General features: G+C 41.8%; 1 protein-coding gene across 16 annotated transcripts in view; it reads right to left on the bottom strand.

The window, feature by feature from the left end:
• Positions 1 to 26,274, bottom strand: part of LOC137368959 (teneurin-3) — an 891,767-nt gene that overhangs the window by 6,575 nt on the left and 858,918 nt on the right. For all 16 annotated transcript variants that reach the window (XM_068029337.1, XM_068029332.1, XM_068029334.1 and 13 more), the window contains 6 exons: positions 25,213 to 25,367; positions 18,047 to 18,921; positions 15,774 to 15,949; positions 8,972 to 9,207; positions 6,399 to 6,695; positions 4,480 to 6,091 (listed from right to left, as the gene is read on the bottom strand). In XM_068029337.1, coding sequence (XP_067885438.1) covers positions 4,480 to 6,091; positions 6,399 to 6,695; positions 8,972 to 9,207; positions 15,774 to 15,949; positions 18,047 to 18,921; positions 25,213 to 25,367 — 3,351 coding nt within the window. The remainder of the gene's footprint in view (positions 1 to 4,479; positions 6,092 to 6,398; positions 6,696 to 8,971; positions 9,208 to 15,773; positions 15,950 to 18,046; positions 18,922 to 25,212; positions 25,368 to 26,274) is intronic.

Below are 26,274 nucleotides of genomic sequence, written 5' to 3'. Positions count from 1 at the left end.
TTAGTGGTAAAGGTTCTCCTGATGGACTAGTGATGATCTGCACTGTGTGGTGTGGTACTGAGCCATACAATCCAGGAAAAGTCCAAGGTTCATGTTGAACTCAGTGAATGCAATAACCACGGTGGTATTACAACTGGTCTTGGTGTTTCTCAACTGGAAGAGTGTTAAACTAAACCATCAACTAGAATTCCTACTCCTGGTTGCTAAGTAATGATTGTCACTTGTGCATTGGCACTCCTTGTGTATGTGTGTGTGTTGTGCATTGTGTGTGTGTGCTGTGTCTCGTGTGTGTGTGTGTGCTGTGTCTCGTGTGTGTGCTGTGTATCATGTGTGCGTGTGTGTGCTGTGTCTCGTGTATGTGCTGTGTCTCGCGTGTGTGTGCTGTGTATCATGTGTGCGTGTGTGCTGTGTCTCATGTGTGCGTGTGTGTGCTGTGTCTCGTGTGTGTGTGTGTGTGTGCTGTGTTTCGTGTGTGTGTGTGCTGTGTCTCGTGTGTGTGTGTGCTGTGTATTGTGTGTGTGTTTGTGTGTGTGTGCTATGTATCATGTGTGTGTGTGCTGTGTCTCGTGTGTGTGTGTGTGTGCAGTGTCTCGTGTGTGTGTGCAGTGTCTCGTGTGTGTGCGCTGTGTATCGTGTGCGTGTGTGTGCTGTGTATCGTGTGTGTGCTGTGTCTCGTGTGCGTGTGTGTCTCGTGTGTGTGTATCATGTGTGTGCTGTGTCTCGTGTGTGTGTGTGTGTGTGCATAAATCTGCACAGTCAAACTTGTTCTGGATCTCTACTTTGAATAGATCTTCGGCAATCAGTATTTGAACACACAAGTAAACGATGGCTGCACAGATGCAACATCACCAAATATGGCTATGAGTACGATGTTGTTGGACAGCTGGCAGATGTGGAACTACAGCTGACCAGGGCTGGCTAACTTTGAGATAAGATGGAACAAAGGGAAATAAAAAACAGGTTGGTGGTAAATTGCCAGTTTTTCTGGTTTTATAAATATTTATTGCATTGTAACAAGCATTTAAAACTATGTTGCTCGGAACTAATTTGTCTCAATCACTGTCTGTGTACTTTAGAAGACTATTGTGGCATCAACACTAAATTCACCAATATAATCATTCAACTTGTTCTCACCATGTCACAGACACATCACATCATAGTGCAGATTTTGACGGTAACCATGGTAATCGGTTCCAAATAAACACTGTAGATCATGCCTAATTTGTGGTCAACTATTTTCTGTGCACAAGATGATTTTCCTTCACTGCATTTTCACGTACAATATAACACAGCAATCAAATAAGGTCAAATCCTGCTCCAGATCCAGAACTGCAGACTGCAATCTCAGTATCAAGCCATTCAGTGTGCTCCTACCTCAGTCTTCCGTTTGACCTCTCTAATTCCAATTGTGCAGTGAGCTCACTGCTGCCTCACATCAAAGAAACAAAAATAAAACCCTCTCAAAATCTAAAAACCAATACAGGACTGGTCGTTGCGATAATGTAAAGTTGAGAGTACAAAGTCATTTTAAAATTAAATAAGACTCATGCGATTTCTGCAAGCTGCCAGGGAGATGTCTCTATCTGGCTATTCCATGGGAGAAGAGGTGTAGAGTGCAATTTTAGCTTTGGAATTGTGAGGCTCTGCTCCCTGCGTCACTTGGTAAGAGTGCGGGCAGCAGAACCAGAGGTCAGCGCAGCCAATTCAGGATGTTACGCTCCAGGCTAATGAGGCTCCACACTGCGAGTGGAGTCTTGCCATTTCATCTCTTTCATGTCCTGTTGACTTTTTAAAAATTTTAATGTTCATAAAGTAACTTTAAATGCCTTTAATTGGCTCTATTATACTATCTAATAGTTGTAAAACCACTGGCAATACAAATCAGCTTTGCATAAGCTTTCTTCTCCTAACCAGAACAACCTAATGCCCCCGATCATTCTAAAACATTGCGAAGTAGGAAAGAAGTAAAATGTACTGTCGGTGACAACAGCTGAAGTTAAAGAAGTCAGTGGAGGATCTTTCTCAGTAGGCCTCAGCATTTTCAGCTCAGGAAACGAAAATCAGTCGAGGTGTCCACTTCAATCAGTCAGGATTATACAAGTCACTCACTGGAAAATGTGTCTGCGGCCATCAAAATTGGGCCCGGTTACAATGGCCTATGATTAGATAGCATGCCGACATTCACGGTATAGCTCACATGCAAAGTGTGGACACTGGCATCAACAACAATAACTTATATTTATATAGTGCCTCTAATGTAATAAAATGTCCCAAGGCACTTCACAGGAGCATTATAAAGCAAAATTTGATACCAAGCCACATAAGGAGATATTAGGGCAGATGGCCAAATGAGGTCAAACAGGTAGGTTTTAAGGAGCTTCTTAAAGGAGGAAAGTGAGGTAGAGGTGGAGAGGTTTAGGCAGGGAATTCCAGAGTTTAGGCCTTTGGCAGCTGAAGTCACCGCCACCAATGGTGGAGCGATTAAAATTGGGGATGCTCAACGGCAAAATTAGAGGAGTGCAGATATCTCGGAGGGTGGTGGGGCTGGAAGGAATTACAGAGATAGGGAGGGGCGAGGCCATAAAGGGATTTGAAAACAACGATGAGAATTTAAAAATCAAGGTGCCACTTAGCCAGGTCAATAATCACAGGAGTAACAGGCAAGGGGCCATGGTATGAGTTTATAAACAGGCAGCAGAGTTCTGGATGACCTCAAGTTTACGGAGGATAGAATGTGGAAGGTCAGCCAGGAGCGGGTGGAATAGTCAATTCTAGAGGTAACAAAGGCATGGATGAGGGTTTCAGCGGAAAAGAAGCTGAGGCAGGGATAGAGTTGGGCGATGTTATGGAAGTGGAAATATGTGGTCTTAGAGAAGGCCTGGTAAGTGGGAACTCATCCCGGGGTCAAATAGGAAACCAAGGTTCCGAAAAAGTGTGGTTCAGTCTCAGACAGTTGCCAGGCAGAGGGATGGAGTCAATGGCAAGGGGACAGCCAAGTGGTGCCTTAGAACTGTAATCTCTACAGCACCCCTGATTATCTCTGGGCTTTTGATTTTGAGTAGAAGTGCCAGGATTTGCCCTCCAGTTACCTCTATCGCTGACTCTAAGAAGAGGCAGAGACCTGGTGAGCTCAATTAATTACGATACCAGTGACTGACACATCTTGGGCTGGAAATCCTGGCATGGTGTGTCCAGGCACCACCCCCAACCTACTGAATGATGCTGCCAAGTGCACTGGGAGATAAAAAAAAGACAATATTTTTAATATTTTTGAGGTTCCAGGCCTGGATGTCCAGCTTGGAGTCTCTTCTGCTGGTCAGTTCCCTCTGACATGGAGGGCCATGTTTGGGGCTGATAGATACTGCTGAGGAGGACAAAGACCCAGTGTTTTCCAGGGTCCTTGTTGAATTCATGGCTCTTCAGCTTCACTCAAGCAAGAATGTGCTGGTAAGGCAGAGGATTTCCGGCCCTGTCTTCAGGAGAGGTCAGGGTCATAAATTAGAAGAAGAAAAGTAAGTCACTGATGCCATATAGACAGGGCTGTCAACATCAGGGGAATGTATGGGACGGCAGGACAAATTCTCAACCTATTTTAAATATACAGCATTTTCTTTTATACTTTAAAATCAAATCCCATTTGTAAACAAAACTGAGGACACCTAATGTTAATTGTATATTAATTGGGGTTAATTGTATTCAGGTGATGGGCATTAATTGGGGACTCACCTGCGCTTATATATAGGAGCCAACTGAAAGAGGGGTTGATGGTTAGATGTGCACGATTTTGTGTGTGTGCGTGTCTGTCCGTGCACGTATAAATAAAAGCTTGCAAGTGTATAAAGACGAGGCTCCAGTTCTATCCTTCACTACCTGGCTCGCCAAGTTTTAACACCTAATTCCAAAATGAGTACAATTTGATAGTAAGCAAACAAACGGAACGATGCCAGCACTGCCTTCAAATGGTGCATGCATACCAAACTATGCAGTCTGTTTGTGGAGAAAGGTGCAGCGAGTTGACATATCTGCAAGCAGTCACAGCAACTTTGCTTTTTAGCTCAGGCTAGGTAATGAACAACAGATGCTTTTATTTCCTCTCAGAATTTCAGCATCAAAATTTCCATGGAGCTGTTTGCCTGTCTGGTAAATTATAACTGATCTTTCACAGACATCTGCCCTTAAAATATACATCAACCCCATCTTCTCATCTCTTCAACAGCAACATACATCTCTGTCAATCCCTTCTATTTCCAAAAATACCTTTTATTTAAACCATTTATGCCATCTGCTTCTATGATCTCACCATGACTCTTATTTCACAACTCCATTGCTTTTTGGCTGACAATAATTCTCCCCAATTTTCTTTCTCACTCAAGTCATTTCTAACTTGTCTCTTCGCCATACTGAACAATTGGATTGGAGAAATGTTGTCAACTCCTTGGTAAGTAAATGTGTGCACTTGATTTGGTTGACTTGCCTTACCTGTAATGTAATCCTTGATATTCTCGACTTTGCCCACTGGGTTGTTATTTCTGAACATATACAGGTTGAACGGCGCAGGGTCATTGGCAACTTTTGTCCAAACGGTGATGTCAGGTGTTGTCCATCGGCCGGCCAGGATATCATAGTCCCTCTCGCCAAAGTGAATCAACTTAGTTAATGGATCGTAGAGGCCGCCGTGGAACCCTATCACGAGCTGAAAGTCAGGGTTGGAGTCCAGGTATGTTTCGCCATAGGCAGTATATTGAATCTGCTTAATCATTAGACCATTGCTGCTGAATACTGCTAGTGGTGTCCCAGTATTGTCAGAAGCAATGTAGAACTCCTCCCCACTGCTAATCTCCATAGCAAAGAGGTGACCCTGAAGGTCATAATAGAGGGAAGTGATTTCAGAGCTGGAGTGATTGTAGACGTGAGTTATTCGGTTTGGGTAGTTCAGATCAGCATAGAAGAACTGAAGGTGCTGACCGATGCTGGTCTTGCTAGAGACGCGTCGTCCGAGGCCGTCATAACGGTACTGTATGTTCCAGCCGCCGACTTTGCTGTAAACTCTAGTCAGAAGCCCCTTGGAATTATATTCAAAAATGTCACCCCCTCGCTGATGCAGGAAGCCATCTTCATCCAGCCTATACTGGACATCACCTAAGCGAGTGATGCGGTCTCGCAGGTCATAGCGTAGTGGGGTCAGACGGGCACTGCTACCCGGGTTTAGCAAATGCAAGTTGCCATTCAAGTCATAGTCGTATCGCCACATGATTTTGTCATTCAAGTAGACAGTTTGAAGCTGCCCATCAACATCATACTCATAGCCGTACTTGGTGGTGTTGGCAAACGGACCAATCTTCATCTCCCGCTTTGTCACTCGCCCCATATTATCATATTGAATGGTGATCCAGTACATCAGTGACCGGAATATTTCGTACTGAATTTCCTTGATTCGCCCGTGCGCATCGAAATGTTTGGTGTATGTCATCACTGCTGTTGAAATGATCTGGTTGATGTCGTAGTAGATCACGCCAAACTTCCCAAACTGCTCGAATTTGCCTGAGATATCATCGAATTGGTAAAGATCAATCGGCAAGGGGGTCTCATTGATCACGGCTTGCATACTGGTCACCCGGAAGTTGTTGTCGTAGCTGTAATCGAAGCGGGCGTTCACCATTCCGTCTTCGCTGAAACGGAAGATCTGCCTGTCGATCAGAGGACCAATTTGCCGGTATCTGATGGTGCAGATAAAGCCCTCGCTCTGCAGGTTGACCGTCTTGAGCACACCGGCGGTCTCATCGTAGGTGAAGCTGACGCGCGTGCTGTCGTACAGCAGCTCAGACAGCTTAGACATTCGCCTGTACTTGTAGAGCACACGCCGGCCTGTTCCCAGGTAAGCAGTCTGCAGGAGCAGTCCTTCCTCACTGTAGTCCACAATCATGGAGGCGTTACTCTCTGGGGGGTTATAAATATTACGGTAATAGCCAATGGAGCGAATGGTCTGCATGGTGTGACGGGCGACACTGGGCATCGTAACTGCAGATAGACGATCCAGTAAGTCATACTCAAAAATGTACTGCCGCTGGCTGTGGAGAAGTAGCACCATGGACTGTAAAACAGAACAGAATATAATTGCATAGTTAGTATTAAAATGCAAATTACATGACAAAAGAAATTAACGCTCTGAATGATGATGCATTTGTTTAATTAAGTCATCCTTGACCTACAAGTCTTTAGCACAGCTTGGCATAATCTACTTGGACATGTAAATCTGAAGTTTAAGATTATTAGTTTCAACCGCATAATGTACAACTACAACATGCCAGGCTATGCTTGATTTTGTGTCAGATGCACTTAAGAGAAATGGTGCGCCATCAAACTCTTCTGTATAAGGTAGGTGCTTCCTTCTTCCTCACCTTGTCAAGGTACGTGTAACTCCAGGTTTTTCCATCGGTCAGTACACGGGTCACAATTCTCCCCTGGGCATCGTACTCGATTCTTTCACCCAGCGGGCCCCGCTGAATCCCGGAGATTTGGCCGGTTGAGGAATAAGTGATGTTGACGGCTGTTAGACGGCTGCTCGGCAGCCAGAGCGTGGGGTGGCCCGACTGATCATAGAGGATCCTCAACTGAAATTTACGGTGATCGTCATAGATCTTCTCTGTCCGAGTTGTTCGATCAAAGTCAATGGAGAGGAGGTTCCTGCCATTCACCTTATACAAAAACACCCAGAACAAATCAATTAGGAGTGTTCATGCTCCCATCCACTTATTGCTTTTCAGACAACCTAGCTGCTTTCTAAACTGTGTTCACAGTGATCGATTCTTCCTTAGTGCAAATTACTTGACAGACTTCTTAATGTAAATGAAGAATGAGTTTAACTGTCTTTCATTATATTAAAAGACAGCTTGGCTTCTGTTCAAGCCCATTCCACATTAAACCACTGCAAGTTTACTTGTGCATTATTAGCAACACATCTGAGATTGTCCACTTTCAAATCTTCCCAAGGCACCAACCTGCCTGTGCTCCTCCAATATTTATGAGGCTTGTTGATTTTTGTAAAAGAAGCAGGCTTGATCCATTACCCACTATAATTCATAAAATACAATGATGTGCTAATGCACAGAGTAAAGCCAGTCAGTGACAATCCTGATGAATAAGGGGGCGGGTGCAACTGATTAATGCCAACTTCACTATGATGTAGATGATGTTAGCGAAAACTCCACTAAAGCAGGGGGAATGATGTTGGTCAATCATAATACCACTATAATGGAGTTGTGACACTAGTGACTTAGAATGCCATTATACTTTAGCTGCCAAGGCGCCAAGCTCTGGAATTACCTCCCTAAGCCTCTCCCTCTTTCCTCCTTTAAAACACTCCCTGAAACCTACCTCTTTGGCTAAGTTTTTGATCATCTGCCTTAATAACTCCTTATGTGGTTCGGTTTCAAGTTTTGTTCAAATACACTTCTGTGAAGCACCATGCGACAATTTACTGTATTAAAGGTTCTATGTTGTTGTGATGTGGATCAGTGATAATGTCTATAATAGGAAGGGAGAGTGGTTGAGGGCAGTTGGTCACACTCCTCTTCCGATGAAGTGTTGAGGCTGATCAGGGACAATGCCTTGTACTCTCGAGGTTGATGTCAGTGAGTGATGCTTCCAGTGTAACATTTGCATTAAAATGTACTGCACTTTTTATTAATAGACTATTAACAGAAGTGCTGCATGACAATGCATTTTTCATTGTCAAAAACAGCTGTTGCCTTGAACTTCAAGCAAAGCTTAAGGTTTGTATGAGGGATTCCATAAGTATGAAGACTGGTTGATTAAATTTCAACCCGTATCGGTTCATAATAAGCAGAACTCAAACCAACAAGCATTTACCGAATTGCACAAAAACAGGACCGGCAAATCTTTTTTTTCATGTTCATGGTAAGCAGATCTTTTCCCACTAAACTACTCCCTTCTGAAGACATTGAATGCTTGTTGAAATATGATTTGCTCACTACTACCTCACTCAAGTTGCCATGATTCAAGCATGATCTTAGATAACGACTGTCACAGCTAAGTCTGACAGTCATACTCATGTAATCCTAGCAGAGCTCACTGGTTAGAGATCAGGAGCTGCCTCCACAGAAATTTGTTCAAAAATCACCGAGAAAGACTTGCATTTAAAAGTTCCTTTCACAACCTCAGGACATCCCAAAGCGCTTTGCAGCTAATGAAGTACTTTTGAAGTGTAATCATTTTTGTAAGTCAGGAAACGTGGCAGCCAATTTGTGCACAGCAAGCTCCCGCAAATAGCAATGTGATAATGTCCAGATAATCTGTTTTTGTGATGGTGAATTGGAGGGAGGGGGGTGGGTGTGCGTGTAAATATTGTCCAGGACACTGGGGACAACTCCCCTGCTCTTCTTCGAAATAGTGCCATTGAATCTTTTACAGCCACCTGAGAAAGCAGACAGGGCCTCGGTTTAACATCTGCCAAAAGACATCACCGCCAACACTGCAGCATGCCCACAGTACTGTACTAGAGTGTCAGCCTAGCTTTTTATGCTGAAATCTCTGGAGTGGGACTTGAACCCACAACCTTCTGACTCAGAAGGGAGAGTGATACCAACTGAGCTACAACTGACACAAAAATATAAATCAGACCAGTTGCAACGCTTCTGTGCAATGAACATAGGAAAATCAGGTAGTGGCAGTGCGCATTCATGAGGGAGCCAACCCACCTCTTCAGTCATTTAAATTAGTGGGTGAAACATCAGATGGGTTTTGATAGGGGTTGTGTGTTCCTCCCTGCCCAATTTTCCTGTCTTTCTTAGGTGCAGGAGATCCAATAGCCCAATGCATAGAAACAGAAAAATCCGCCCTGGAATATGATTCAATGAGTTTACAATAAGACGATTTTTCAGTTGCTCGCATCCGACTGATTTAAAGAAAATGAACGCAGCAGCTAATGATTTAGTAACAGTAGGCTGTTTACCCTCAGTTTACGCCCAAAGACACTGATCTTTCCTCTGGCTTGTTCCTTTCTGAACCTCCATTCCACCAGGTTTAGACTGTTTTCCATAGGGAGTGTGATATTGCGCCTGGCTATTATTGGATTCACTGTGCCAGCCAGGATATGGGGCTCTGCCTGAAAGCTGGTATCCATGCCGTTGGCATACATTACCTGGAGGGAGCTATCATAACCAACCTGGTAACTGTTTCTCAATTGATCTAAAAGACAAAGGAAAATTAATATTAATCAAAATGTAAATGGATATATAAACATTAATATTCATATAGTAATAACACTGGAGATTCAATAAGTCTGTGGTGCCCCTGCCACAGGCCTAAATTTTCATTGTTAAACAATCAAAATTTTTGAAGAATACAGCTGAAAAATTTACTTTTGGTGATTCTATCACCTATGCCTCTGTTGGAGGAATTGGATGGAAGTGCATTAAATATTTATATGGTAACAATGCACGACAGTAATTTTTATCATTATATTTTGGTGTCTCAATGCAAAACAACACTACACCATGATCGGTTCAAGACTGGCTCCTACGCTATCAAATCCATCATGTGATCCACTACAATTACTTTAGAATTGCAATGGCTGTTTTCTTATAGATGCATATTTGTAAGTCTAACTGGAATTTCAATGGTTCTTTACTACTGGTCATGTTTCAATACAATGAAAACCCAATCTTCAGAAACACGATAACGGGGAGAAAGACTGAAATGAACTTGCAAGAAAAAACACACAGAAACCTGGCTGGAAATACAGTCCAGGACCAATGGCTTTAAACGTGCCTCATACTGCAACCTCTAGAAACTGAACTCACCATCATTACACTAATATGAAAGTTGCAAGATAGTCGAAAGGTGTTTTTTTTTTGATGCATCTCTTTTGTGATTTTTTAAAATTCTTTCCCAATGCAGATTTTTCTGTCCCATTCCCACCTTGCTAGTGAGCAAATAACTGGAGCCAGAGACAGAAACAACATACAGCCATGCCTGAACCTCTTTTATTTACTTGCAGTTTCCAAAGCATTTCCCTATGGTTGAGCTGTTGTGACTGATGCAGTTTTATAGCTGCCTTAGTAGTGTAACAATTGCTTAATCACAAGGTTCCTGCTTGACTGACATTCAAAAGAAGACTGAGGTGTCAGGAGGGTTGGTACAGAGCTGCTTGTTGAATGAACTTCAATGTAACTTGAAGAAGAACTAGGGGGTTGAAATTCCACTGGGCTCCATTAACACTGGTTAATATGTTAGCATCAAATTCCTGTGTGGGATATTTTAACAAAGTTGTTGATTCATTTTTGACAGGCTAATGGCTTTGTTAAATAGTATACACAGGGTTTTTAATTTTAACCCCTAAACTCCAGGGTCATTTAGAATATGCTCAGTCGTGCTTTACTCTCCTCGATATCCCTTCCACTCCTCAGTTATTTATTCCTTCAGTGATCTGCTGGTAACATAAGTGAAAGGGTAGGAAAGTCATGGGAACCTGAAAGCTGCTCCTTGATTAATAAAAAAGCAGGTTGTCTTGAAGCTGGACAAGGTAGATAACCAGGAGCTGATATAAAACCTTCATTCAATACATTTCCAAATGGAATTATGTTGGCATTTTCAGCAACCTACGGCTATTCTCTGGATTGATACTCAATTCACTTCAGGTCGGTGATTGCACAATCTGGTTTCCTTCCAGCCACCAACAGCCATGCTTTAAGGGAGTTGGATTGCCCAATTGAATGCAACTTATACAACAGAATCAGTACAACGGCTGCAGTGTGGTTTGATATACTCATTGGTGCCAGTGAGTTAGATATAACAATGATACTACCCATGGCTCAATAATATTACTAATTTGTGGAATAATGCTACTTGTTCCTTTGGGTAGCTCCTAAACTCAACCAGGAAGGTAATGATACCTAACAACTTTTCACACATTAATTAAAGATGGACATTTCCAATACTTATCATTTTATTCACCTTGAATATTGTGTCCAGCTGAATCTGACCACATAATAGCTCTGTGTCCTTCTTGACCAGGAGCCGAACTTCTAAACCCCACATCCAGTCCATCATTAAGATTTTTTCCCCTTCATCTCCATAATATCTGCTACCTCCATATCTACATTAACCCCTGCCCGCAGCCCAACTCTTCCACTGAGTCTGTCTTCCACCTCTAGGCTGAAATTGTCCAATAGTCTACTTAGTGATTCCCCTGCTCTAGCCTACATGAGCTGCAACTCAACCAGAACTCCACCTCCCACATACAAAAAGGATGAGTAAAAGTCATCAGGCCTAGTGAACCTGCCTCATTCAGTTAACAATACAATCTCACAGAGCCTTTTACCCTATCCCATAGCAACACTGTCTACTGGAAGACAAAAAGAAACAAAAAACAAACCTGTGGCCAATTCAGGGAAAGTAATGGGAAATTTCTCTCTGATTACCTAAACCAATCAAGCCAAGCTTCAGGAGAATGCAGTTATCCATGACTTATCACAATCTCAACTAGCAAGCAACTTACCACATATAATTAGAAATGTTGGCTTCTGTCAGTAATTTGTTGAGTTCCGCTTTAAAGAACTGTAGCAGGTCCATATTCATCTTGTCTCTGCAATGTCCTTCAGAGGGTGATACTTCTCTATAAAAATAAATACTTTCTGGATCTAACCTAACTTAGTCCACAGATTTTATGGGAATAGCCTTTGGTCCTATCATAGCTATCTATTTCAAATTGTTCTGGTCATTAAGACACAAGGGAGACATTCAAGCCCTGGAGGCATTATAGAGAAGAGTCACAAGACTGATTCCTACTTTTAAAAGGCTGAGTTATGAGACGTGTTTGGAAAAACGTTGGATTTTCATTCTTGATGGGAAGTGTCTCATAGAGGCATATGTGATAGCAAGTGAAAGGTCAATTTGAGGAACCGGATGGTGTAATGGGTTAGCCATTAGCATTGTACTTTTAAGATCTGGGTTCAAATTCACCCCAGACGGAAAAGATATTAATTAAGTATCACCTGGGATATTAATTTGGGTGTTCCCAATGGGACTGGGCTTACAGCACAAATCTACCCCGATTCAACAGCAATTAACAATTAGCAATAAAGTCTTTGTCTACAGTTATTAAATAACCGGATTCCTGCATCTAACTGAAGATAGGTTTTAAGAATCATAGAGTCATTTACAGCACAAAAGGAGGCCATTCAGCCCATTGGGTCCATGCCAGTTCCCTGTGGAACAATCCAGTCAGTCCCACTTCCCCACTCAAGCCCTGCAGCTCTGCAAGTTTATTTCCTTCAAGTGGCCATCCAACTTCCTTTTGAATTCATTGATTGTCTCTGCTTCCACCACCGTCATCGGCAGTGAGTTCCAGGTCATTAACACTCGCTGTGTAAAAAAGTTCCTCCTCATATTCCCCCTGCATCTCTTGCCGAAAACCTTCAATCTGTGTCCCCTAGTCCTTGTACCATCAGTTAATGGAACAGTTTTTTCTCATCTAACTTATTTAAGCATGTCATAATCTTGTTTATCTCTTCAAATCTCCCCTCAGTCTCCCTTGTTCCAGCGAGAACAACCCTAGCTTTTCCAACCTAACCTCGTAACTAAGATCCTCCATCCCTGGAACCATTCTGGTAAATCTCCTCTGCACTCTCTGAAGGACCCTCACATTCTTTCTAAAGTGTGGTGGCCAGAACTGGACGCAATACTCTAGTTGGGGCCTAACCAGAGCTTTTATAAAGGTTCAGCATAACTTCCCTACTTTTGTACTCTACGCTTGTATTTACGAAGCCCAAGATCCCATATGCTTTTCTAACCATTCTCTCAATATGTCCTGCCACCATCAAAGATCGATGCATATGCACCCCCAGGTCCCTCTATTCCTGCACACGCTTTAGAAATGTGCTGTTAAGCCTATCTTGCCTCATCCTCGTCCTTCTGCCAAAATGCATCACCCCACACTTGTCTGTATTAAATTCCATCTGCCACGTATCTGCCCATTCTGCGAGCCTATCTATGTCCTGTTACAGGTGGTTTGTATCATCCTCACTGTTCGACAAGTTTGGTATCATTGGTGTGAATTTTGAAATATTACTCTGTATTTTAAGATCCAAGTCATTTATATATAGCAAAAAAAGCAGTGGTCCCAGCACTGACTCTTGGGGAGCACCACTGTCTACCATCCTCCAGTCTGAAAAACAACCATTCACCCTGACTCACTGTTTTCTGTCCTTAAGCCAGTTTTTTTTATCCAATTGGACACTGATCCTCCTATTCCATGAGCCTCAATTTTGTTAACCAGCCTTTTATGTGGTACTTTATCAAACACTTTTTAAAATCCACATAGACAACATCCACTGCATTCCCTTCGTCAACCTTCTCTGTTACTTCAACAAAAAATTCAATTAGATTAGTCAAGCATGATCTGCCTTTTACAAATCCGTGCTGGCTATCCTTAATTAACTCAAACCTCTCCAAGTACCTGCTGATTTTTTCTCTGATTATTGTTCCTAAAACCTTACCCACCAATGATGTTAAACTAACTGGCCTGTAGTTGCTAGGACTGTCCTTACACCCTCTCTTGAATAAGGTGTCACATTTGCCAATCTCCAATCCTCTGGCACCTCCCCCGTGTCTAGGGAAGATTGGAAGATTATGGCAAGTCGTTCTGCTATCACCTATACTTCCTATAGCAACCTGAAATGCAGGCCATCCAGACCAGGTGAATTGTCTACCCTAAGCATTGGCAGCCTTTCCAGTATCTCCTCTCTCTCAATTTTTACCCTGTCCAATGCCTCTACTCTCTCCGCTTCAACTGATATTTTGCCAAATTCCTTTTCCTAAGTAAACACTGATACAAAGTACTTATTAAGAATTCTAGCCTTGCCCTATGCCTCTAAGCATATATTACCTTCTTTGTCCCTAATAGGCCCCACTCCACCTCTTACTACCCAATTACTATTTACATGCCAGTAGAAGATTTTTGGGTTCCCTTTTATGTTGACATTTTCTCTCTTTGCCAGTCTCATTTTCCTCTTCGCTTCCCCTCTCAACTTATTGTATTTGCCTGGTTCTCACTTGAAGAATTCACCTGACATGTATCACACACCCTCTTTTATTGTTTCATCATCATCTCTATATCTCTCGTCATCCAAGGAGCCCTGTTTTTGGTTCCCAAATCTTTTGCCTTGTTGGAATGTACCTAGCCTGTACCTGAAGCACCTCTTCCTTAAAGATAACTCATTGTTCGGTTACATTTTTTTCCTGTCAGTCTTTGGGTCCATTTTATCCTGGCTAGATTCTTTTCATCACATTGAAATTAGTCCTCTTCCAATCTAGGCGTTCTACCTTATATTGTTCCTGGTTTTTCCACATTACTAGTATAAAGCTTATGATACAATGATCACTCTTACCCAAGTGCTCCCCCACAGACACTTGGTCCACCTCATTTCTCAGCACCGATCCAGCAATGCCTCCTTTCTAGTTAGGCCTAGAACATACTGATCAAGGAAGTTCTTCTGAACATAATCCAGAAATTTCTCCCCTCATTTCCATTGACTCTAAAATTATCCCAATTGATATTTGGGTAATTAAAGTCCCCCAATATCACCACACTCTATAGTTCTTGATTTCTCTGCAGATTTGCTCCTCTCTCTCTCTATTTGGAGACCTACAGAATATCCCTAGTAGCACGGTCACATCCTTTTTGCTTCTCAACTCTAACCTTGCCCCCTCAAGGACATCCCCTCATTCTAACACTACAATGTCTTCCCTAATCAGTACTGCCACCCTACCTCCCTTTTTTCCCTTCTGTGTTTTTTCTGAACACTTTATATCCTTGTATATTAAGCACCCAGTCCTCACCATTTTTAAGTCATGTTTCCGTTATTGCCACTACATCATATTCCCATACTGCTATTTGTGATTGTAGCTCACCAACCTTATTCACCACACTTTGCGTGCTTGCATACATGCATTGTAATCCTGTTTTTGCATTCCTTGTAGCCCTTCTCAGCCTGCTCCTATCTAATGTGGAACAAATCCCTTCTCTAGTAATGTCCGACAGTCTCAAATTATGCACCTTATTCATCTTTTCTACTTCTATATGCTGATGCCCAACCCCCTACCAATTTAATTAAACCAACCCCAACCACACTAGTGAACTGCCCTGCAAGGAAATTAGCCCCAGTCCTGTTGAGGCGCAACCTGTCCCTTTTGATTAGGTACCTTCTGCCGCAGAACTGGTCCCAATGCCCCAAGAATCTGAAGTCCTCCCTCCTGCACCATGCTTCAAGACATGCATTGATCCTCCCTGTCTTCCTATTTCTACTCTGATTTTCTAAATATCTGTTGCGATACTTCTTTGTTATTAAAAAGGTCCTGCTTATATATTATGGAAATGAAATTCCACACGCTTCGCCCAATCTCCCACAATAATCTTTGGAGAAGACCGAAGGAACCCTTGGAGAAATGAAGTAGGCAATAATTTTTGGCTTTCTACGCTGTTTCTCTGGGGATTCTGCTAATCTCACATGAGAGCTATTGTGAGAGATCAGGGGGAAAAAACAGCAAAAATTGCAGATCCTCTGTCTAAATTCTGGATTTCTTACCTAAAATTTCTGTCCTTACTTGATTAGTGATATGTTCCTTTCAGTAATTTAACAAAAATGTCAGCCAAATGAGCATGGAGGTTTGGAGCCTTTAATTACAAACACTAATGGGCCTGAGCATGATGTTTGGTGAAATGAGGTTAGCATTGTGACTAGTATGAACTGTACCTTGAACAAGGGTGTAGAAGGCATCCACTGAAGAAAGGTTGGTAGTAATGGTGACGTCATCCTCCCTGCTGGATGTTTCAATATTCACAGTGATTGCCTTCTCCATCTCTCCATGGAGGTTCGAGACAACACCAGTGGGAAATGTAACATTGGTCAGTCGGCCCTCACTGTCATAGCTGAAGAGAACAATTTAAAGAGGAGTCCTTTAAACAGGAGATTTTGAAGGTTATTTCTAAACACTTTACTTGAAGGCAAATGACTTCACTGAGAAAAAATAATATTCCCATTCACTCATCAATAAAATGCAATAATGGACTTCAAAAATCAAATTCTGATTTATTTTTCAAAGACAAGAGCCCCATTTAAAATCACCTCTGATGGAAATCCTGTTATATAACACTCTATGTGCAGAAAATTTCCACTGACTGACTTAGAATTTCAGTCCAAAGGAGCGTGTAGAATCTATACTGTCATAGAATCTTCCCAATTTCTTTAACCTCCTGAGGGAGGTGAATAACCACAGGCCAACACTTCCAAGAAGATCAAACCAAAATTTCTCACTGACCTTGAATGCAACTCCGTGAAAAACTCAAGCTAACACTGCTCAGCCTGTTCTATTGCAATACACAGGGGTTTACATTCTGCTATCACTTGTTTTGCACTATTGGCAAAGACCAATTTTACCATCAATATCTCTACAATCTGAACAAGGCTGGGACATAATATTTCACTAATTATATGAATGTGCAACCTTCAGTCCCATTCATTGTCAAGTATTTGTCAAGCTCTTTTACAAATGAACTGGATTAATATAGCAATAATGGCATCAATGAGGATCTAATCTACCTATGTAACATCATAGGGGATGAGCAGTTCTGGTGAGTTCCAGTCTTGCTTCAGATGTGGCAGTTTTGAGCTCAGGTCCTCCAGGACTGGTCTTTCTTAAAATTAATTCGCAGGATGTGGGCGTCACTGGCAAGGTTAGCACTTATTGCCCATTCCCATACAACTGTATGTGCCTTTTCAGAGGGCGGTTAAGAGTCACCCACATTGCTGTGGGTCTGGAGTCACATGTAGGTCAGACAAGGTAAGGACGGCAGATTTCCTTCCCAAAAAGACATTAGTGAACCAGGTGAGTTTTTACAACAATCCAGCAGTTTCATGGTCACCAATACTGATGCTGGCTTCTTTAAAAAAAAACTTAATTAACTGAATTTAAATTTCCCAGCTGTCTTGGCAGGATTTGAACTCACAATCATTAGTCTAGACCTCTAGATTACTAGTCCAGTAACATAACCACTATGCTACCATACCCCTAAGGGGATAAGGCAGTTCTCCAAGTTTCCATAAGTATTGGTTGCTCTGACAAATATTGAGAACAGTTTGAAAAATGGAAGGGAAAACTGTAACATTCTGGAAAATCTACTGGAAATCAATGTACACATACAGTAAGTAAACTCAGAAAATATCCCCTTTAATGTATAAAAAATATTAGTGAAAAGCAAAGCATGGGTAGTGAGTCTTGCAGCTGAGTAGGGAACCTGCATGTGTGAAAACCAGGGACAAAGACTGCCACATTTCACAGTGGCTACATTCTAAAAAGCAAGGCCTACATCACTAAAAGCAGAACCCAATTGCTTGAAGAGTGTGGGAGATTGGGTGTGGGAATTTGATTCTTGCACAAGTACTGGGAGTGCTGACTGAGGGTAAATCCCCATAACTTTGTAGTGGCCCTGTTCACTGCTAATCATAAGGCGTGATGGATCAAATGGGATAATCCTGTTCCTGCATGTTAATGAGCCATATTAACTCGGAAAATCTCCAGCTCAATCCCTGCTTTGTGTGTGTTAGCTAGTCTCAGGTGAGGTAAGAGTTTGGGTGCTATCATTGACCTTAGTATCATGAGGACAGGGAAGGAAAGGCTCTGCTGTATCGTAAGTCCTGCTGTAAAGGGTAACACAAGTTGCGGTTTGTAGGGCACAGAATACAGCTCAACTCCCTATGGTTGAAGATACTCAGGCCCGGACTCACAGTGCTTGCCAGCTTGTGATTCTCCACCTAGTAAAGATGGAAAATTGGGATCTGATGAGCGTAGAAGTGGAAAATTGTCCACACTCACGCATTAAACTTAGTAACTTAGAAATTTAATGACAAGCTCATAAGGACAAATCTTACAATCTACGCACCTTACAAAAAACAGTTTTATGAACAAAATATAACTCCTTGCTCAACTTTTTTAATTAGCTTTACCAAAAGATAACGGAGAGTCTTACTCAAAGAAAGTAGTCCATCCAGTCTTGTCGCTTTTTGTTGCCAAGAGTCCACTGTAGCTGTGGTAAGTGAGTAAAACCAACTCCTGGCCCTGGGCTGTCATGCCCTTCAATCCTCCATTGGTCCCAATAGTCAGCCAGATCACCTGGTTGTCTGGAGACACAATTCGCACTGGCAGGCGGTTGGGATCCCTTCGGATCCGCAGGGTGTTTCCGTTGTTGTCTGTCACGGCTGTGATGTCGTTTTCGTTGCTGTAGCTGAAGTTGTAGAGGTAGTCACTGGTGATCAGGCTCTTCGTATACTGGTGCGTGCCATTGATGTCAAAGATGTACAGTTCCTGCTCTGAAGGGGATGCCACTTTGTACAAATTCATAGACGTCAACACCGGCTTGTTCTTGGAGGCCGCCCGGATCCGAATATTACCCATGTCAGCAATGTACAGCGTGCCATCAGGGGAGACAGCCAGGGAGGAAGGAGAATTGAGCTTGGCATCTTTGGCATAGCCATCGCCTGTCTGGTAACAGTCGCAGTTGACATCATTTTTGCAGTCGCATTCTGATGGTGCACCCGCAAGCAGCGAGATCTCTCCATCTGTGGTTACCTGCCTCACGCGGTTTATTTTCTTTTCATCCGTTTCTGCGATGTAGAGGACACCGCTGTAGGACACCGAGATGGCGCTGGCCGATTCGAGTGCCGTGTGGACTGCTTGTTTCCCCAGTGAATACTCGACACCTGGTACCTGGCAGTGCATGGGCCGACCAGCTGCAATGCGCACCTGATGATTCTCCGTGATTTGCAGCACAATGTTGTTGTCCAGCACATAGAGGGAGTTGTCCATCGGGTTGATAGCGAGATCTGTTGGCCATTCCAAGCGGACCTGATATTGGAAACACACTTGTTTTTAAGACTGTAAACTTCACAGAAAGGGTCAGATTTCCTCTCTTTGTATGTAGCAACATCAAAAAATATATATTACTGAAGCTTCCCGAGTTCCTCATGAAATTATAGGAGTGTTCTTTTAACAGTTTTATGGTTTTGTTACAGGAAATCTTCACCCATGTAGCTACACATTGTGACTAGACGAATTATTATACCATGGAGCCATATTTCCTTTTGCCTCTCCGATAGGATCCCCATCTCTTCTGAGGCATGGATGCATGCTGTGTACAGTTTAATAGGTTTCACCAGCTCTCCATTACTTTGCCTGGGAGACCAATTTAGGTCACAAGCACAGAAAATGAATATCAGCAGTTGCACCGCAAACACTCACACTTCGTGAACAAATTTGTGACACTGCATTGTCATTTCAACATGCACGATTTGTGGGAACAGAAGGAAGAAAGAGAAAGAAAATGTTCTGGCCTTCTTTCTAGTTTGGAAAATCAAGCACATAAAAGCAACAGCACAAAGTTAGCAAATCGTTAGCGCCACGAGTGGCTATTGGACCAGAAGAGGCATCGCAGCCTTGCCCAATCCTCTCCTACCTGATGTTCACACATACACAATGTGCAACAGAGATCAGTAGACAGTATAGGTTTACTTTAACTTTGATCTATGAATTAACGTTCTAAATGAATCTGAGCATATACTGGTAAACTCAAAGCATTTTATTGATCTTTACTATAAATTTTCTTTTGATACACAAGTGTACAAGATATTAATTGCACCTTAAAGGGAACTCACTGCACTTTTGTAATGTATGATGTACAGCAACCTGAAGCATTGTATTGCTCTCCGAGGAAAGGCATAAACTTACTATCATAAGATCTAAGTGATGCTTTCTGAAGCTCTGGTTACAGTCTGGCACTAAACGACTTTAAAAAAAAACAGTCCCAATATTTTGCACTATTTAGCATTTGATGGGAGAGAAACAAAAGGCTGAAATTGTGCAACATTGGAAATAAAATATTTGCATTAATGAATTTCATCGTTAACATAGCAGCCAAAGAAATTTCACACAGACCTTAATATACTTTTTACTGATATCACACAGCATGATTTCAACCAGTAGAGAGGGCAGGCAAGATGTTCCCATGGTGGGACATTATTGTTCAAAATATTAAATGTAAACAGTCCTCTCTGTGGATTGTAGCAGCAGGATTTTTTGGGGAGATTTCATAACCTCATCTCCACTCAGTTAGTTGCCATGTCCTGAAGTAAGAAATGATGGAAATATACAACCACTGACTGGGATAGTCAGGAGCGTCCCAACCACTATTTAGCACAAGCCCATTGTCAATCATTAATTCAGTAGCAGGCTCCCGCCTCCTTTGAAAGGCCCATTCCCCGTGTCCTTTTAAAGTCTCGCTCCCCAGGTCCTTTTAAAGTCACTACCATAGCTCATTCTAAAGTTCTTTATGCCCCTTATTTTCCCTCTACTGCTTCCTATGTCCTCCTCAGCTGACAGCTCCAACACTGTAAGAGGTTGAGGCAAAAACAAAGAGAAGAAACATAGAAAGTGAAAAAATAAGGGAATAAAACAAGTGAAGCAGAGACAGAGAAAGGGACAAGAGAAACAAAAGTGGAATGGTAGGAGATGCAAGAGAGGGAACGGTGAAGGAGGAGCAAAAAATGTGAAGAATATGAAAGAGAAGCAGAAGTGATATAGCAAAAAGAGACAAACAGAAATGAATAGGGAGAGACAAACAGAAGTGAAACAAGGGTGGAAGAGAAAGAATGAAGTGAGGGAGGAGAGGTAGAAGTGAGAGGAAGTACGTAACAGAAGAGGAGAGAAAGATAAACAGAAGTAATAGAGTGAGAGAATTGTTTTGTGGGCACCAATACAGCAAGTACTGTTGGCTAAAGGAGACTGAATCTTTTTTGATGTGACCAGCCCAAAAACATTTGAGAACCACTGAGTCAGCTAGTTCTGTTCAAATTATTTGTCATGAATGACAACTGGTTTGAGGGAGCTTTGAGTGAAGGCATATAAGTTGAATATTCATGTGGGCAGGCTTCTAACATCTAAGCTGAGAGCAGAAAAATCTGAGGGATTGTGCACATGAAACCACATCTGGATTTCATTTTCACCTTTTTACTTAACAGAACAAAAAGATCTCTCCCGGCAAAAGTCAGACAGGAAATTGTTGGGCAAATTAAATGTATGCCGGGAGTTACACTGATTTACCAGAAGGTGGAGCTGCAGCTTTACATTTGAAAATACAAGGAAAACAGAAAGTGGACAGGAAGGGACAGAAAGTTTAACGATAATAGTACATCAGCGAATAAGTTCTGTGCAAAGTTCTGGTCAATAAAAGGCTCTTTATCTGACTGCATTCATAATAAGACAGATGAACTAGTGACAAAAAAAAATTATAAATGGGTTTGATCTAATCGCCATTAGAGACATGGTTACAAGGTGACCAATTTTGGGAAATAAATATTCCAGCGTGCACTACATTTTGAAAAGACAAGCAAAATGTAAAAGGAAGAGGAGTAGCCCTGATAGTAAAGGATGAAATAAGGACAGTAGTGAGAAAGCATCTTGGCTCAGAAAATCAGTAAGTAGAATCAGTATGGGTGGAGATTAGGAATAACAAGAGTCAGAAAATGCTGGTGGGAGTAGTTTATAGGCCCTCCAACAGTACGTATATGGACAGAGCATTAAGCAAGAAATAATTGGAGTTTCTTAGAACAATACGTTGTGAAACCAGCTAGTGATAAAGAAATTTTAAATCTAGTATTGTGCAATGAGGCAGGGTTAATTAGTAATCTCATAGTAAAAGATCCTCTGGGAAAAAGTGATTGAATTCTGTACTAAGTTTGAGAGTGACATACTTGAGTCCAAACCAAGAATCTTAAATTTAAACAAAGCCAATGTCATAGGTATGAGGGGAGAGCTGGCTAAGGTTGATTGGGTAAATAGACTAAAAGATATGGAGGTAAATAAACAGAGAGAAACAATTAAAGAAACTATTCAAAATGTTCAACAAAAATACATGCCATTAAAAAACAAAAACTCGGTGTGAAAGATCCATCTGCGGCTTACTAGGGAAGTTAAGGACAGTATTAGATTAAAAGAAGTGGCTTATAATGTTGAGAAGAATAGTAGTAAGCCTGAGAATTGACAGTGTTTTTGAGACCAGCCAAGGGCAGCCAAAAAGTTGATTAAAAAAAGGAAAAATAGAATGAGAGTAAACTAGCCAGGAATATAAAAAAAGATTCTAAGAGCTTTTACAAGTATATGAGGAGGAGAGTTGCTAAAGTAAATATTGGTCCCTTAGAGGCAGACAGGTGAATTTATCATGGAGAATAAGCAAATAGCAGAGACATTGAATGAATATTTTGTGTCTGTCTTCACAGTAGAAGATACAAATAACATACCAGAAATAGAGGGTAGAGGGTTCTGATGAAAGGTTACTAACTTGAAACGTGAACTCTATTTTTCCTTCCACAGATACTGCTTGACCTGCTGAGCATTTTCAGCATTTCCTATTTTGATTTTAGATTTCCAGCATCACAGTATTTTGAGATAGCATTGGTTTTGATCTTCCAGAATTTCTTAGGTTCTAGAATTCTTACTACAATTATATAGGGCTTTGGTGAGACCAGACCTGGAGCACTGAGTGTAGTTTTCGTCTCCATATCTAAGGAAGGATATATTTGCCTTGGAGACGGTACAGCAGAGGTTCACTAGATTGGTTCTTGTGATGAGAGGGTTGTCTTGTGATGAGAGGCTGAATAAATTGGGCTTATACTCTCTGGAGTTTAGAAGAATGAGAGGTGATCTCATTGAAACATACGAGATACTGAAAGAGCTTGACAGGGTGGACACTGAGAGGTTGTTTCCCCTGGCTGGGGAATCTAGAACACAGGGACACAGTCTCAGGATAAGAGGTTGTTTATCTAGGATTGAAATGAGGAGAAGTGTCTTCATTCAGAGGGTTGTGAATTTTGGAATTCTCTACCCCAGATGGTTATGGATGCTCGATTGTTAAATATATTTAAGGCTGAGATAGTTAGATTTTTGGTCTCTCGGGGAATCAAGGGATATGGGGTGTGGGCGGGAAAGTGCAGTTGAGGCAGAGGATCAACCATGATTGTATTGAACGGCAGAGCAGGCTCGAGTGGCTGTATCACCTACTCCTGTTCCTAGTTCTTATGTTCTTATGCACAGGAAAGAGGGCAGGTTAGAGGATGAAGAACACAAAAACAAGTGTCCAGCCTTTCTCTTTTCAGATGCTGCCAGTTCAAACATGCACTTCCGGCATCTTCTGCTTTAATGCAGAATCCTAGCATGACAGTTCTTTAAAAGTTTACTCCAGAGTTTACTCTTATTTCAAAATTGCATAATTCAAATGATCTAATAATTCATGTTTTAGCACATAAGCCCCAAGTTGCTGTGTTATTTAAAATAAAAACAGAAAATACTGGCAATAGTCAGCACGTCTGGCAGCATCTGTGGCAAGAGAAACAGAATTAACATTTCAGGTTGATGGCCTTTTATCAGTTCTGAAACAACCTGAAACGTTAACTCTGTTTCCCTCTCCACAGGTGCTGCCAGACCTGCTGAGTATTTCCAGCATTTTCCGTTCTTATTTCAGATTTTCAGCATTTTCTTTTGCTTTTATTTGGCTTTTGTGCTGAGTTATTTGCACTGATTAATTCAAGTTATCTAATAATTGAATTTTGTTTGGTGCAAAAGGTCTTTGAGATATTGGATATTTGGAAATCGGAAAGGATTTTGAGTTTCATAGAAAATGCCTAACTAAATATCAAATTAGGGGTTTCTTTCATTCTTCACTTTAATCTATGTGCACCTAGAGGTTCACATGCATTCTTTCTTCTTTAATAGGCCAATTTTGCAGATTATAGTCCAATTCTATTCTGCTGTCACTTTTAGGGTCTCTGAATACTACAAAGATGCTGCCATTTCTCCTGGAGAATGGTTGCAATGGCTTTTTTACAATATGTGTCACATTAACTCCTCGTGTTCATGTTGTGGAAGCTCTCTGGAAGATAACTTCAACAGTCATTACAGTCCATGTCAATCTGCCGGTTATGGCAGTGAAAAGGTCAGCACCATTTTGAGGCCTGGGCCTCATTTAAACTGAACTGGTGATCTAAAGGCTCAAAATGAGCATCCCAATGCAGCTTGCAGAGTTGGATGGTGCAATACTGAGTGAACATCAGGTGATGAATGGGAGAGAGCGCAATTGTCAAGCCTAAGTAATTTTTACGGAGCCAGGAACACCATTCGTCCTTCTTCTGGCCCCACAAAAATAATTGAAAACGAACTTGAGGCAAGTTCTTTGGCCGCCCCGTGTTAGGCCCCTGTTAAAATGGCAGTGGGCTAAACCATGATATTAATTTTTTTCTATTCGTTTGGGGGATGTGGGCTTCGCTGGCTAGGCCAGCATTTATTGCCCATCCCTAATTGCCCTTGAGAAGGTGGTGGTGAGCTGCCTTCTTGAACCGCTACAGTCCTTGGGGTGTAGGTACAGCCACAGTGCTGTTAGGAAGGGAATTCCAGGATTTTGATCCAGCGACAGTGAAGGAATATGATATAGTTCCAGGTCAGGATGGTGTGTGGCTGGGAGGGAAACTTGCAGGTGGTGGTGTTCCCATGCATCTGCTGCCCTGTACCTCTAGGTGATAGAGGTCTATTGTTTGGAAGGTGCTGTCAAAGGAGGCATGTTGAGTTGCTGCAGTGCATCTTGTAGATGGTACACACTGATGCCATTGTACGTCTGCGGTGATAGTAAGAACGATAAGTTGACCAATCCCAATTTGAGGCCGTAACTGCCAATTATGCCAAATTAAAATTGACTCCGAGGACTTTAAGCACAAAATCTAAGATGACACTTCAGTTCAGAACTTGGGGAGTCGAGTATTGACTTCCAGATGAAACTTTCAAAGACTCTCTCAGTTGTATGTAAAAAAAAAATGCCCACTCCAGGGAGATCTCTTTTTGGCCAAACTTCATCTGTCAACCAACCCTGTCACAAACCGCTTAACTGCTCATTCATCACATTTGTTGATGTGGGACCTTGCTGTCCACTAACTGATATTAAATACACTATATGGATGCAAGTTATTTTTTCATTTCTATGCAGGATCCTGTTCTTTGGGAAAAGCCTCTTCAAGCATTTCAATATTGATCAAAGATAGTTTCCTGTTTAAATGCTGACCCTTTTTACTGAAGATCGAGCCAAGAACAGAGCCATACCTGGCTTATATGCATGGTAGTGTCACAGGTCAAGGGTCGAGCTGATGTGAGGTCATTTGATCCTAGCAGCGTGGATATTATTCCATTCTGGTCCACCTTTCTGATCATGGTTCCATCCACAAAATACATCAAACCATTCTTGTCGATGGCAATTCCTGTTACCAAGAAATAAAAATTATTGTGACACTGACAGACCTCAAAACAGGGGGAAGGAGACTCAGCTTTAGCTGGCTCTCAATAATAATTTTCTGACTGTTATGCTATATGAAGCAAGTGCCTTCTGGCTACAGATCTCCTCAGGTTGGAGGAGGCAGAGAACACAAAAGTATCAGGAGGTGGTTCTGCTCAGTGCCATAACTGGGTTTCTGGGCTTTTAATAAGAATCTCCAACTATCCCCCATTCAAGATATCTGAATTACAGATATACTGACAAATAGGTTTTCTGATATACTGGGGTTTTTTTCTTGAATCTCTCTGTATATAATGTTCTGTTCATTGTTTGCCACTTCCCTCAGCATTTGCTGGTCTCATACAGAAGATCTCAGAGTGCTTTTATGAAAATTCCATCCAATTATAAGACTCACTTGCGTCACTGAGCACCTGGAAATAGGTAGAATCCTCATTATGTGGCTCTCATTTATTGCACTGTCTTTGTTATAAGGTTACTCCCACTGTGACTCCTGACTCTTTCACGTTATGGGACATGCACTACAGCACGGTTCTCATTATTGAACAGCAACATGACTGGTTTGACTGTTGCAGCTTTCTTCAGTGAAAATATAGGCAAACGCATAAAAACTGACATTCCTCGTTTTAAGAATTTAGTGCCTCAGAACCTGTTTTTTTAAAATCCCAAATCCTTCCAAGTTCTGTCACTCTCTTAAATCTACTCTAAAGTTTCAAGCGATCATAACTCTGGTAGATACCCGGGTATAGTTCAGTTTTGAACAAACAGATAATTTCAGTTTGGTTTAAGATTACAGAACTTTGCTAGCAAAGGAAGGTTTTTACGTGTGTATGTATGTGTATATGCGTGTGCATATGTGAATGTGTGTACGTACA

This window comes from Heterodontus francisci, chromosome 4, assembly GCF_036365525.1.
Source record: "Heterodontus francisci isolate sHetFra1 chromosome 4, sHetFra1.hap1, whole genome shotgun sequence".
NCBI lineage: Eukaryota > Metazoa > Chordata > Chondrichthyes > Heterodontiformes > Heterodontidae > Heterodontus > Heterodontus francisci.
The sequence above is the reverse complement of the archived record's forward strand: the minus strand, read 5'-3'. Positions and strand labels throughout refer to the sequence as shown.